At 34.2% G+C, this 14,927-nt stretch overlaps 1 protein-coding gene across 1 annotated transcript in view; it reads right to left on the bottom strand.

Moving 5' to 3' along the window:
- The window catches only part of LRP1B (LDL receptor related protein 1B), a 722,645-nt gene that overhangs the window by 187,185 nt on the left and 520,533 nt on the right, over positions 1 to 14,927 (bottom strand). The window contains exons 30-32 of the mRNA XM_054070318.1: positions 14,342 to 14,516; positions 13,935 to 14,029; positions 8,501 to 8,650 (exon numbers count right to left, since the gene is read on the bottom strand). Of these exons, the coding sequence (XP_053926293.1) occupies positions 8,501 to 8,650; positions 13,935 to 14,029; positions 14,342 to 14,516 (420 nt within the window). The remainder of the gene's footprint in view (positions 1 to 8,500; positions 8,651 to 13,934; positions 14,030 to 14,341; positions 14,517 to 14,927) is intronic.

The following is a 14,927-nucleotide window of genomic DNA, read 5'->3' as shown; positions in this document are numbered from 1 at the left end:
CTGTTATATGCTCTAAGTTCAAGGGAAAAAAAAAATAAGAGGATATCAAAAAAATTGCAAACAACTCGCCTCTGCTCTCAGCCTTTTGGGAAAGTAACAATTTGAAACAGACTGAACTAGCTCAATTTTAATTACAATATTATCGCGGATATAGATCTGACCAATAGACAAGCAACGTGGCATAGTTATTGGGTGAATGGTAAATTTAGCTTTGAAAGGGAAAACCGCAGAGACAAAATTATAGCAGCAATTTGAATTCAACTTTATCTCAAGGTTGTCAAGTGTATTTTTAAACTCTAACAATGTAACCAGCAGTATAAGGACAGTAGGACATGCTCAGGTTACTAACAAAGTACTGCTTTCCAGCGAGTTAACATTTCACTCATAACTACATTTAAAGTATTAATTACTGTGAAATAGAATCTCACAGCCATGTTCTACATGAAGAAAAAACTATGGACATTTCTTTTAGGTTTTTTTTTGCCTCTAAATAGTTATGTATCTTTTAAACATCTTAAACGAAATAATTAAATGGGGCAAATGTGTATAATTGCAAGTTTAATATCATCAGCATTTTCATTTCAGACAGAAAAAGTTATAACTGAAGATGAGCTAAAACTATTCTCAACTTCAGGAACACTGCCTTTCCAACAAATATGGTGTATTAACTTCATCTTTAGTTCATTTTCTTTTCAGTTAAATGAACTGTGTCCTTGGCTGCAGTTTTAATATTTAAATAACTACTTTATAAAGCCAGACAGCTGAGTGGAAACTGCATGATGGAAACTGCAGATCTAAAAAATAATTTCCTTTTCAGCAACAGAAAAAAGTTACTGCACAAAAGAAAATAAACTCTGATAATGTCAAGGGAAAAGAAAAAGTATTTACTGAGTAGTCGTCACTGGGATATGACAAGACGACAATCTACAGAATGAAAGTATTCCGAATATGAAGACTTGGAGGCACAAATGGAATTCTCCAGTGAAACCCAGGTAAAATTTGAAGGAAATTATCATCCTATGCATGCAAAGGTGCTAAAATTGACTGAGTGAATAGATCAGCCGGTGACATCAGTCTGTTAAATTAGGCTTAGCTTGCAAGCTTGCATTTGATGATTCTTTTATCAGACATTCCTTAGAACAAAAAATTCCTGTGCTCAATACTGATAGTGCGAATTATAACAAAAAGACAGATACGATATAAAGTGACTATGTGATATAATCCATAAGTGAAATCCTTTGTATTTGACTTCTTTTTTTTGTTTTTTTTTTGGTGAGATTATGACCCCAAATAACAAATTATCTGTTCTAAAGGTTTAGGGTGATTTTTTTGATGAAATGATTTTATATGAAGAAGAGATTCCAGTATTCAAATTGACCATGAATCAGAATGGCTCATTAAATAATTTCGGTTATGACTGCTGTCTTGGGCACAGTACACTAGAACTTACTGTTTTGCACATCCAAACCCATCCATAAATTCTTTTTTTTTTTTTCTGAACTACAGTAAAGAAGCAAAATACGGAGTTTAGTGATTTTCATAATTTACTTCAAAAAAGCAATCAAACTCTCTCAGGCATTTCTTTACTATTTTGTGCAAAACCTCATGCTTGGCTACAGTTTCAACAGCCTCCTGAAACTGCAGTTTGCTGACTTGCCTGTCTTTTTAGGGAAAGGAAACAAAAACCTCAAACAACTTAACATATTCTTTTACCAAGAGATGACGGCACAGAAATATGCTTAATCAAGATGTCCTACCAATAATTATTTACACCACAAGCAGTTTCATTTCTCCTTTTTAGTATTATTATAGAGCGAAATCTTCTCCATGTCACCAACTGAATGTTCCACCATGTAACTCTTTCTTACTGAGCTACTAAATGAGTCTCTTCCTGCTTTTATATACAGTTAACAGTACCTAGACAATTTCCATCAATGGTGTCAGACATGTCAGACCATAGAGGAGTTCTTCCCTCATGACAGAAGAAAGAGAAATCATCACAGCATAAACTCATCACTATTCCTTGAAGTACTTGACTGTGAACACAGAGCTTGAGTTGTCTCCTACCTCAAACTGTATCATTTCAAGAGGACAAATCATGACAAATCACAAGTGAATACTCAAAATACACTTCAAAATGTTTCTTTCATCTTCCTCTTCCACCCTTGTTATCATGGCACCTGGATAAACACTTAATTAAAAATCCAGCTTACAAAATCTTACTGAACTAGTGTTTTCTTTTTTTACATGGCAGCACTACAGGTTTTAGAAAGAGATACGGATAGGGTATGGGGGATTAAATGAGAAAGCTCATGCAAATCCTTACAAGTATATTAACAAAAGAAAAAAAACCACAGCAAAATAACCTCCAAAAAACCAAAAAAAAACCCCACAAACAAAACCAACCCCAAATAGAAGCCAAACTAAAAGAAAACACAACAAAAGAACAATCCACAAATTCTGAAGTACACATTAAGGTCAAATATCTTACGTGTGCCTGCAAAATAACATGAACCGGTCACAGTTGGCCAGTTAAGCCCTAAGATCTTAAAAAATACAGGTTATAATTGCTCAGAAAGAGCTGAGCGGCCAATACGCACCAGAATACAGTCTCATACCAACCCTCCCTCAACGCGTTACACAGCTATTTTTGACCATAAGTTAGGCAGAATTTTTGCCTATTTCTCCTTGCATTAATACATTCTCTCAGTAGAGAGCTCATCTGCAATTTCTAGTATGAAGATGATTTAATCTATTTCTACATTCATTTTAAAACATGGTACATCATTTTACAAACCCACTTGACTTTAGCGTAAAGACAACTTGCTTTCACAAAGTGGGGAAGAAATAACACTATTACAACCTTTAAATATCACACTGAAGTTAAACCACTATTTTGCTTGATTTTGCTAACACGAGTGTTGTTCGATCACTAATTACAATCTTGTTGATGCAACTGGGTCATAATACACATTAAAATTGTTGCATTTATCCATTTTGTTGGCTAAGGAGCATTAAGCACAGCAACATATTGGGAGACAGCAATTCAAATGCCAAAAATGGCTACGTTAGCGTGGTGGACAGTCCTTTGGAGATTTCAAGCAGTACTCAGAATGGAAATTTTGATGGGCCATTAGTTTTCATTAACAGTGGTTTTGAGTATTTATGGAAGACAGCAATGTACTGTACTTAGAACCGGGCAAATTGCCTAGATATATTTCATATATTAATGTTAATGTAATGAATGATGTTACGGCAATTAGAAGACTGATGACTTGGAAAATTAAGGTGTATGTATTTGAGGTTTCCTGATCTAAGCATCCCCTTTCACTTCACAATTGCATCCAGAGAAGTCACAGCTTCCACCATTTGAATTACTAGAAATACATTCTGGTATATTTTTGAAACTTTATTTAGGATAAAACAAAAATCAAATAATCAATATACCATTTAACCACATGGTGAATGTAAATGGCAGCATGACTATATTTTGGCAAAATGAACCCACACTTTCTGTCTGAAATAAAATACTGTAATTGTTACTGTCTAGTTTGATTGTTTGATAATATACCTTAATGTCTGCATTACATACAGTTTGTGTTCAAGAGACATTGTTTTAATACACACACTTCTACCGAAAAGCTATTTTATGTCTGATTTTCTTGTACTGCTGTCTGAATTTTTTTAACATGAATTTCAGCAAGAATAGCACTCGCATAGAATCATTCACTACATGAAGTTATTCCATTTTATACTGGTAAACAACTAGAGCATACTACTTAGCATCACGGAATATTTCCTTTGCAAATCCTTTCACAAGTATTTGGAAGTAAAAAAAAAAAAATCATCCATGCACAACAAATTCTATTCTCATTATACAAGCTACACAATATACATCGTGTTCCTACTTTGTAGTGGAATGAGCTGAGTTTTGTGATTTTGTGTAAATTGTATTTCTGTAAAGACCTGATACAAAATCCAATCAAATGCCTCCACCAAAACTGCTGATAGAAGCCTTCAATATCTTTTGCTTCTCAGCTACAAACTTACAGTAACTAATCAATACTTTTCTAGCAATGCTCAGGTTACGATTCAGGGCTATACATCATTCAAGAAAGACTACACCAGCTTGAAAATAGATTGGCTACTGCTGCCACATTCCTTTGTAATTCAAGTCTTACAATAGAATGACTGTTCACCTATCCAGAAATACATACAGTTCTTACCATTAAGGTAAACTTCCAATCAGATTCAGTTACCTTCAAGGAACTATTTTCATTCATTAACTTGGAAGGCAAGAAATGAGACTTTATGCAGAATGCCAAATACATCTATATATTTTGATGATAAACACTGGCTACCAGGAAAACTACTAAAATCAGATAGCGAATATGATATATTAGTCTCAAACTTCAACCCAGGAACAGAAAGCATTTTTTTTTAATGACTAAAAGTTTATTGCTGTACTGTACAAGGAAATTAGATATTCCTGAATATCTATTTTCGTGAAATATCCCGAGTCTCCAAAACAGTTATTTGTTATCAACTCGTGTTAGTAGAAGCTATTGAAAATTATGTGGGGCATAGGGTGCTGAGAATTTGAAAAGCTTCTAAAAGACCAGAAGAAACTTTAGATCTAGTTTTTTTGAACAAAATAAAATGAACAGTTTACATAGTAGCAGAAGAAAAATACTGTTGACTGAATGCAAGACAAACAGTGCGAGGTACTCAACAAAGCATTTGCATGCATTTTTAAATGGTAAATTAGCTAAAAATGGCTGATGTTGCATGTCGTGACATTTTACACAGTGAATGTGTCTTCAAAGAAAAAGTGGGAAAAGCGGAAAAACAAATGTGACTTCAGCACGGATTTAGAGCAATATCTTTGCAAAATAGGATAGAAACAGCAAAAATATTTCTTTTGTATGATTAAGGGCATTGAAGAACATAGTACTTTTGTATGTATTCAAATGCTTTGTTTGAAAAGGAGCATAATTTTCATCCCATCTATACTATGCTCAAAAAGATGTAGCAAAAGCAGGCACCAAAAGACTCGGAATTTTGGAGCTCAGTGGATGGAAAAAGAAAGATGACTGAGTAGAAAAGCAATAAATGAAAGAACCAAACTACAGAAAGATATGAATTGTTTTCATTTCTCTCAAGGACAAACCTGAGAGTGACTTGTCTGCACCAACTTGTTTGCCAGCATTTTCATGTCTTTTCTACCCTCTACACGCTCCCACTAGAGGATATAATGGCAGGAAAATGTTAAACGGAGCCTGGAAAGGACCAAAAGCAATAAACATCTGAAACAGGAGTGGTAACTTCCAAACAGTTTACAACAGCTAAACTGCAACACTAAAATAGAGGGATTGAAAGCAATGAAGCACCATAAGATGATCGAGGAGTAGTACTAAAGGAAAGTGGCATTCGTCATTGCCTGCTGAAACTTCATAACTCTTCACAAGTAGTGGTGAACTACTCCATAAGCTATACTAAATAGCAAAACCAAACTTTACCGACTTAGCCGGCGTTATTTATTGAGCTCATATCACAGTTCAGAACCATGGAGTGTTTAACTGCTTTGCATTTCTCCCATTTTGAAATTAACATAATCAAAGATCGGGATAACACAGATACCAGAATAGCATAGAGAATGCCAAAGCAAGAAAGAGGCCAATTGTGGGCCAAGACTCTGTCTTTATATTCTTCTGGAATATAAACTATAATATACAACAAAACCCACTGGAAACTGATCTCTTAGCTTTCTGTGCAAAAGGCTGACCAGACGAAGACTTGAAGACACTAGTTCTTCTTGCAGACTATTGGATTATCCTCAAGTGTTTCCAGGAACTCATGCTTTCTGACAAAGAGAAGGCTGGGAAAAAGGCTAGTAAGGAGATGCTTCAGAAACAGATTTTTTCTTTTTTTTCAAATCAAGAATGATTAAGGCGCTTGAAGAGATTACTAGTGAAGTAAATTTATTAGAAATTCAGAATTTTTTCTAACAATCCTCTCTCCCCCAGTGCACTTACTCTTGGCAGAGCCAAGGCAGGAGGCATGGGAACCAGAACTACCTCACGTCACATTATCCTGTCTCCTCAATTCAATGAGTTTTCCTTCACCATTTCCTTATTCTAGTTTTTCAGACCCACAAAGGTTCTGATGATCAACAACAACTGACCAACCGTGAGACATGGAGAGACTGCTGTACAAAGGGAGTCTCAAAATACTCAACTCTATTTCCTCTTTCTGGCCCAGAGGAAACACAGCCCAACAATACGACACGATCGTATACTTAAAATAAAGAAACATAAAAAATAATCTCTTCAAAATACTGCTTTCCCTGGGGGGACTCTAAACGCCAAAGAAAGAAAACTGCAAAAGAGAGCAGAAGCCTATGGGACACTGTAGCATTCAGTGGAACCTACATGCCCCAAAACACTTAAGAGTTTGGGACACAAACATCTTATCTGCTTCTTTTTCAGTCACTGATCAATTCAAATGGTAAGAATCAATTACAGATCTCTTATTTTGCTTTATATCACATTGGATTTTCTGTTCTGATCCATTTTAAATGCATGAAAGCCTGACTAAAAGAAGCTGACATAAAGCCACCAGCACTTCAGGAAAATAGACGGCATTTGTGTTGCTACAGTTATGTTCCACAACATAAAAACATACAGGAGAAACGAAAACAGAACCTGTTCATGGTTTCAATCAGCACACACCATGCTGTTTATAAAACTGCACTTTTCTCCAACACTTTTATATATGGAATCATACCGCAACATCATATTGCAGTTTATCACAACTATGGCTCCTAGACAAAGAAAAACCCAAGAGCATAACAAACAGAAAAGTCTAAACATAAGTTTCGTTTACTGGTTTTGAGTAGGAAAAATTGTCATCACCCCTAAAAACAAAGCATCCCATACCGGGAATATTAGTCGTACATATATTTAAAAAATACACAGTAGAAATTCTCACATCCTCACACCTGCAAAAATTCAACGACTTTCACACAAACAAGCATGAAACACTCTTCTATAAATGATAGCTATAAACTTCTTATTGAATATCCCAGATGAATCATAACTGTTGTAAGCTTCTGTGAATCACAGACGAAGACTTGATACAAGATATCTTAGTAACAATATGAACAAATACTCTTTACAACGTCTCCTGTTAAAGACTACAAGAGCTTTGCAAAGTAAAAGTCATATATTCTTTGTATTTCTAATCACAGTCAAATAAATTAATTTTTTTTTATATTAACATTGATGACTCCTCCTGACATAAAACTTGCTTTTGTTTATGAACATATGCATAAAAGCATCCCCTCTCCAACAGATTCTGGCTTAATTTAGAGTTCAATACTGGGAAAACCTGTGTAATCCAACTATTTCAGCAGTTAGTGCTTTAAAATATGACTTAGTTTACACCATGTCCATGAATTCTTTGGATTTCATTTAGCATATCTTTCTCAAGCCCATTTATATGTACATTATAGCATTAATGAATTAAATAAAACACTTTCTAAAAAGACTCTGGCAGTTAATGACCCAACTATTGTGACAAAAGTCTACTTAAGAACTGGACTTTTTTTTTTTGGACTATCCAAGATAAATATAAATAATTTTTAATTCAACCAGAACAGAAATGAGTAAAGCACTGGGAGTAAACATTGAAAGCTCTAAAGTTATCTCTAGAACAGTAAAAGTAGTAGATCTGAGTCAGACTACTGACTCAACACACTGAATCCTAGCTCTAAGCAAGGGCTAAGAGCAGACGATACATTTGTAAAACAATTAATTTGAAGTAATTTTCTCATAATACTCAGCAATCAATCTGCAACTTAAAGACCTCTTGATTCTTTTAGGAATTTTTCCTTAAGTTACTGTTGTTTTGTTTTGTTTTTTTTTTTTTCTTTTTTAAAATAATTTAGATGCTTTTGAAGATTCTAAACATTTCTGATGTCCAAGGTACGACAAGCAGAATAGCTTTTTTTTAAAACAATTTAATACACAGAATATTAGCAGAGAGCTAAAAATCCAAAGCATCAATCGTCAATTCATAACCCAAATCAGCCCTCACTAAGTGGAAGGCAATCCAGTGAACTAGGGCTATTTTGAACTACCACAGCAGAAAGAAGAGAGCAGCAGAAGAAACAAGTCATAGATAATTCTCTGTAATAAAGAACATAACCTTGTTCAAACGTGCTTTACAAGTAACCACAGTAAATATAAGCCATCAGTCTGTTACCTTAGTCCTGTGTGTATGTGTATATGCAAGGCTATATTTAGAAGTATATACTTATAACACAGACTTTAAACTGTCTGTTCAATGACATGCAAAAAAAACCCTTTTCTCGCAAACAAAACAGTAAATATACAGTATATCTTATTATGTAAAATCAAAGTAGCTTCCCTAGGCTTTTTTATTCATTACTAATTAGCTTCCAACCATTTTAAAATTAAGTTATTACCACTGAACTTACCCATAATGGTTAAAGCTGTTGCTTTTGTTAAGTCTTCTTTCATCGACTCTATTATTTCAAGATTTCCACCGTCCAAGTTACATCTATTTATGGTTCCATTTCCCGAACTGATCCAGTAAAGTTTGTTGTCTCCATAATCTATTGCTAAACCTGTAATTAAAGTATACATTTTCAATTGTGTCATGAATAGAAAATATACACTTAAGCTGTTTAAGCTGTGTTAAGCTGTTTTCATAATAAAAGTATACTAAATAAATCTATAGACACACAATTATCTATCCATACGTCTACTCAAAATTAAAAAAAAATAAAAAATCAATAAACTCAAACAAACTTGGCCATGCTTTTAAATATTTCTGCCTTTAATTTTTCCCAACATCTACAGCAATGAATCAGTGACTGACTGATGAAAAAGCATTATCTAGCAATGAATAACTACCTGAATGAACTTGGGTCCTATGTGAAGTTATTAACTACTAGTAAATGCAAACCAGAAGCCATCATTCATATTGTCAAATTATGAATTCATAAAGACTTAAAAAACAAGATACTTTTTGTGGTTCGGAAAAAAATAAAATAAAAAGGTCTCTTGTCTCGCAACATACTCAGCTCTCTGCTTAGAATGCTGAAATATCAAAAACTAATATGAATTCTCAGTAAATTTCTAGTATTAATTTTAATTTTGCTTCATAGTGAACTGACCTCATGATCAGTTCTTTCGAGTTAGAAGCAAAAGAACTGTAGAAATAAAAATACTTGAAAAACCATCTACTAAATGAACAAAGCAAATAATTTTCTGGAAGTAAGAGCATAGAACTAATAGATAATGAGTTTCAGACTTCTATAATCCTTTACGAATGTTCAAGTAACTGTAGCAGGAGATTTTCCACAGTGAAATACGCTTGGCATAGTGATAATATGTGCCATAATAATTTGCTTTGGTATTAGACTTTTCCCAGAACTCCTGTGTAGGTATATCCAGCAGCAAGTTGCCAAAAAAAAAAGTATTGTATTTCACTCCATAGGGCAACCTCTAGATGTTTTACAGTACTTTTCTTCCATCCGTTAAAGAGCTTCTCGGTGGAAAGCCAGAGCTATTTTCAAGCCCCTGGTGGAAGAGAACAGTGCCGTGTGCTGCAGCACTTCCAGCTGGCGACACGCCACTACTTCTTTACGCACATTTGACATAGGAGGCCAAAAGGTGTCTGCTTTCGAAGCTTTTGAAAAAGAGATTTCCAGTTCCCTTACAGTTACTTATATTTTTCACCCCCCTTCCATCTCTGCAAGTGTATTACCGAGCAGAAAACAACGCACGCTCAAGAGGGGATAAGGATTCTGAGTGGTGCCTTCAGGAAAGGGGCACCTTCCAGCATCTCTCCACACAATTGTGCTTCTATAACAAGCCTTGCTCATGGTGAAAAGACAGTGCCATGGACCTTGGAGACAAGTAGCATTTGCAGCGCTTAGGCGTGAACCTTGTCATGGCTTAACATGGGTAATGGGGAAGTATAAAGCTTTCCTTGCTCCGAGATGGGTAGTATTTGCTGTTCTCTGTAACTCCTGAACACTACCAGCCGGCTCACTGATTTCACCTAGACAGATCTATTTATGGGGTTGCTGTGAATGCAATCTACAGAGCAATTACAATGTTATCTTGTCAAGTTTTCTACTTCTTTAGATATTAAACTGCTGTTTCTACACACGGGTATTCCAATTACAAAGCACCAACTGACAGAAATAACATTTCTATCTCCTTCTACCCAAGTCTACCACATTTATCTTCCCCAAGTATTTTCCTGTTGTGTTATGCCACATATTACAAATCTTTATAAAGACATCCCATTTCTAATTTAGACAAAAAATATTTATTAAACATCAGGAACTGTCCTATTTTTACTAATGAAAGTAGGTCACTTTTTAGCCATATGTATCACAGACACTCATGGTGCATTCTAGGATGGGTGACTGGCTTACACCTTCCATCCCAGCTGCCAAAGTCAACCTGAACACGTGGATTGTAAAATATTGGTTTCTGAGAATTCCGTTGTAGTTTTAAAAAAATATTACTCTGACTTAGGTCATCACAGTTTTCACATGCATTTTCCATTTTCCTTACTCAAATTTCCACAAACACGCTACTGTTTAAGAAGTATATCACAAAGTTTATTCCAGCAAGTCGCATACAGAGGTTCTAATCTTTAAAGCCATATATGCAATGAGGTCGTAGCTTCCACCCCAAGAAAATCAGATTTTATATTTTAATTTGGTGCATCCCTAAAGTTCAAAGGAATGACTGTTGATCGCTTTTTTAATATATTTGTGGTTTAAATTATGCATATTCCCCTAACTTTATTTTTACGTGTGAAAATGCTCTCTGAAAAAAAAGCATCCGAAGCTTAAGGAAACGGTGTGTTCCAAGAACATTAAAGATGGGATTCATTATAACTATCTAAATCAAATAAATGTTGGACACTGCTATTATAGTTAGATTAATTACAGGAACAGTATTTCAAATTTTTTGTTTACATTTTCTACCTTAGTTACTAAGGAAAGGTTTTTTTAACTGTTTATGGCTGATCAGACTTCAGTTGAAAAAAACCAGTGTTTAAAATGATGCATAAACAGAATTAAGAAACTGGTTTCTTTTTTTGAATTTTGCAACATAAATTTACGATCAAATTTTCAACAGTCAGTCTCAAGAAGATTTTTGGCTGCAACAATGTTGTTTGTGGAATGTGCTACATGCTCAAAATAAAGAATGAATTAAGAAGGGACATTCTGGTAGAGAGTCGGCCAAGAAAATTACACAAGAACAATTGAAACAAGCACATTGACATTTACTGTAATGATAAGCAAAACTGAAACTCTAAGTTCAGGAGAAAGGATTAAGCTCTATTTAAAATAATAAAATAAAAAAATCTCACAAGCTCCTCCCAAAAACCCCACACAACACCTCCCTCCCTATTACAAAGTCCTTTATATATATCTGAGAGGGTGATCCAGTATGCTTTTAAATGTTATTTATCCAAACTATTTAATAAGAATACAATAATTTACAACTTAAAGTTACTTCAGCCTCTTCTTTAAAAACAATCCAATGGATGCACGGTTTGTATTTAAAATTAAGCACTAATTCTGAATCCCTAAGAATGCAGTTTAATGGAACGTTAGTGACTAGATGTACCCGCGTCAGTATTTGAGCCTTTCAGAACTGCAGAACAGACTAACGAGTCATATACAGTATATACTAGTTAACATTATTAAATAGGAGAACAAATCTGCTGTCCTAAGATTATCAGTTTCCAAAATCTCCAAACTATCTATCTACTTTTGGTGTTAATACAAAATATTTTCATTGAAATAATCTCCTTCTGACATAACTCAAATAAAGACAAAAAAAAAAAATCAACCAGCAGACTTCAGGATGCAGATAGAAAACCTACTTTCATCATCCAAATTCAGAAATTATGCCTCAAGAAAACTAAACCCCCTATCAATTCTAAGGATATCCAACTCTAATAAGCTGCCTTTTTCATTTATCCACCTGTAAACAAACTCATTAGCTCATTCACCTAGCTCCCCACATACTCAAAAGTAATATTGCCTGAACTAGAGTTTCACCCATGGAGAAAGGCAGTTTCTCACTTCGAAATGAAATATGAAATTAAGGTTTAAGATTGCTAGCCTCTGGCTCTTCAGCAGTGTTTTCTTGTTCTTAGCATGGGAATATCTTGTATTAAGAGTAAGAATAATTTTTAAAGTATTAAAAGAGGAATCTTGCATATATTTGAATTTGGACAGGTGCAAGCTGTATTTTCCCTTTACAAACACTCTTTACAAACTACATGTTGTACACTTCACGTATTTCAGCAAGCTTTCAAACTGCCAAGAAGGAAAAAGCAATTAAATCTCTATGGTCTCCTTACTATGCAATAAGAACCTTCAATGGGGAATATCACCTATTCCAACTAATTCTTAACAGATAAAGGTGTTAAAAATTAATCCAATAATACAGAAAGAAAAAAAAATGTCTCACAGCTCAGCAGTGAGTAAAAAGCTTAATCTTATGTCACAATCATCATTCCTACAAGGCTTAAGGCTAAGTTTAAGTGCATGAATAGTCATTCTGATACCAATAAGACTGAAAAACATCACAAAACCCACATGGATTTGCAGATGCAGCCTTTGACAGTACTGATATGCTTAAAGGGGGGAAACCCCCCCCACACACACAAATAAAGGGAGTACTTACAGTTCTACCATGTATTTCATTCAGTGGTTTTATTGCTACTCAGAATGAACTCGATGACAGAAAACATAAGGACTGCAATTTAGGACCTTGTAACCTATGATCACAGGCTGTTCGGTGCAAAATGCTGCACACGGCTTTACCTCTTAATGTTATCGTAATGTTATTAAATGTCCTTATGCTTCACCTTAAAATTAGCAGGCTTAACACTCTTTTTTCTGCAGATAAATAGATAACGGTTGCTTCAAGTGCATCGACAGAAAATCATATAAACAATAAAACAGTCACAGAATAATGTCTATTTTTTTTTTTAATTTGGGATCCAAAATTTATGTCATATTGCTCTTACTTTACATGTATTTATTTAACTCTTTAAGTCATTTTTGCCTCTGCTTGCTTAATGCAGTCAGTGATGAAAGCCCATAACTACTTTAAAATTTAATCACCTTATTGATGGGCCATTAATAAGGCAACAATAATTGATGCAAACCCTTTAATTCTCAAAAAAATTAAATTATAAAAAGGAAGAGACCTGAACCAAAAACAAATAACACACCTAGAGAGAGAGTTTTGAGTATTTTTTTTAGAAAGTAATTTATGACCAACTATAATAATTTTCAAATACTGAAACTAAGGCTAAGCCATTATATGTAATGTATGCTTCAACTGCTGCTACTTTCCATATATGAAAACTAAGAACCAAATTAGCTTTTGACTGTGCAGTTGGGATTCTGGTGGGGAAGGTTCTACATTTCCGGTCAAAATATCATCTTACGTATATCCACAACTTCTTAAAAAACTGCTCTCTAAGTTTTTTACCCATGTTCTACAGACTGAGAAATATAGATAGGTTCTCCTTCACCTTCAGTACCTTCAGTTTACCTACAGTAACCTTAGAAGTTTATTATAACGTACTTAACCCACTACAGTAGACTGCAAATAAAATGGGCCAAAAAATTCTTAAAATTGCGAAACACAGAAGCACATCACTGTTTTTCATGTATTTATTCCTGTTCTTATCACTGTCATACGGGAAACATCATAGTGTACTTGAAGAGTGTTTGAAGTTAATACCTATAATAAACCACTATAAAATAACAATAATGAATAACAACAATAAATAATAATGAATAATGAATAATAATGTAATAACAATAATAATAATACAGGAAAAAAGGTATTTACCAACAGGATCTTTTTGATTCTGAAAGAGTATTTTGCTGTTGCTGCCATCCATGTTTGCCATGTTAATTGTGTTACCATCCGTCCAGTAGAGTTTACTAAAGAAAACAAACACAATTAAAATACTGCTTTGTGTACACAGTATTTTTCAGTAGTGAAATCGCTCATAAATTTAGAAGCAGGGAAAACATACAAGTAACGATTACATCATTTAATCGCAGTAAGTCTTGGCAGTAAGTTTTGGTAGGGAAGTAGTAATTGGTGAAGAAATTCTCAGTAAAATCTTTCAAATGTATGAATTTACTTTAAATATGAAAGAAAGCAGAATGGGCAAACTCAAAATGTGAACAAAGAAAAAATCTTCTGACAAGTTTACTGTAGTTTATTTCTTAAAACCACATATATCTTACCCTTTTACTGGGTGAACTGCAAGACACTGAGGTTTGTCGATTCCATGGATGATTGAGGTTTTCAAGGAACCATCTAAACGTGCCACGTTAATTTGCGTTTCATCAAATTCTGAGCTAATCCAATATAAATTACGTGATATCCAATCCACTGCAAGACCTCTGATACTCTGGATATCTGAAAAAAAAGTGAGAGCAGTTGTTCTTTTGATTTCCTTTCTGGTTTATTCTCAGTCTTAGAGGACAAAAAGAACAAAACCCTAAAAACTTAAAAAACACCACAACAATTTCTTCTACAGTTTGTTAACAATATTATACAATATTATACTCAGATTTATTAGTAAACTGGTCACCAAGAATTAATAATCACTATTTTCTTTTTGGTCCTGTTACACTTGCAGTATGAACATCAGAACTGCACTGAAGGTTCAGGAAATCCTCCATAAATACTTCTTTTAAAATTAGCATAAAATCTACTGTCCTAAAATAATCATCAGCCAGACACACAATTTTTGCAGTGTATTTTCCTACTTAAGAAAGCACTTATCAGTGCATTATTAAAAAGTGTGATTTGCTGTGGGTTTTTTTT

Source organism: Cuculus canorus, chromosome 6 (assembly GCF_017976375.1).
Source record: "Cuculus canorus isolate bCucCan1 chromosome 6, bCucCan1.pri, whole genome shotgun sequence".
Lineage (NCBI taxonomy): Eukaryota > Metazoa > Chordata > Aves > Cuculiformes > Cuculidae > Cuculus > Cuculus canorus.
The sequence above is the reverse complement of the archived record's forward strand: the minus strand, read 5'-3'. Positions and strand labels throughout refer to the sequence as shown.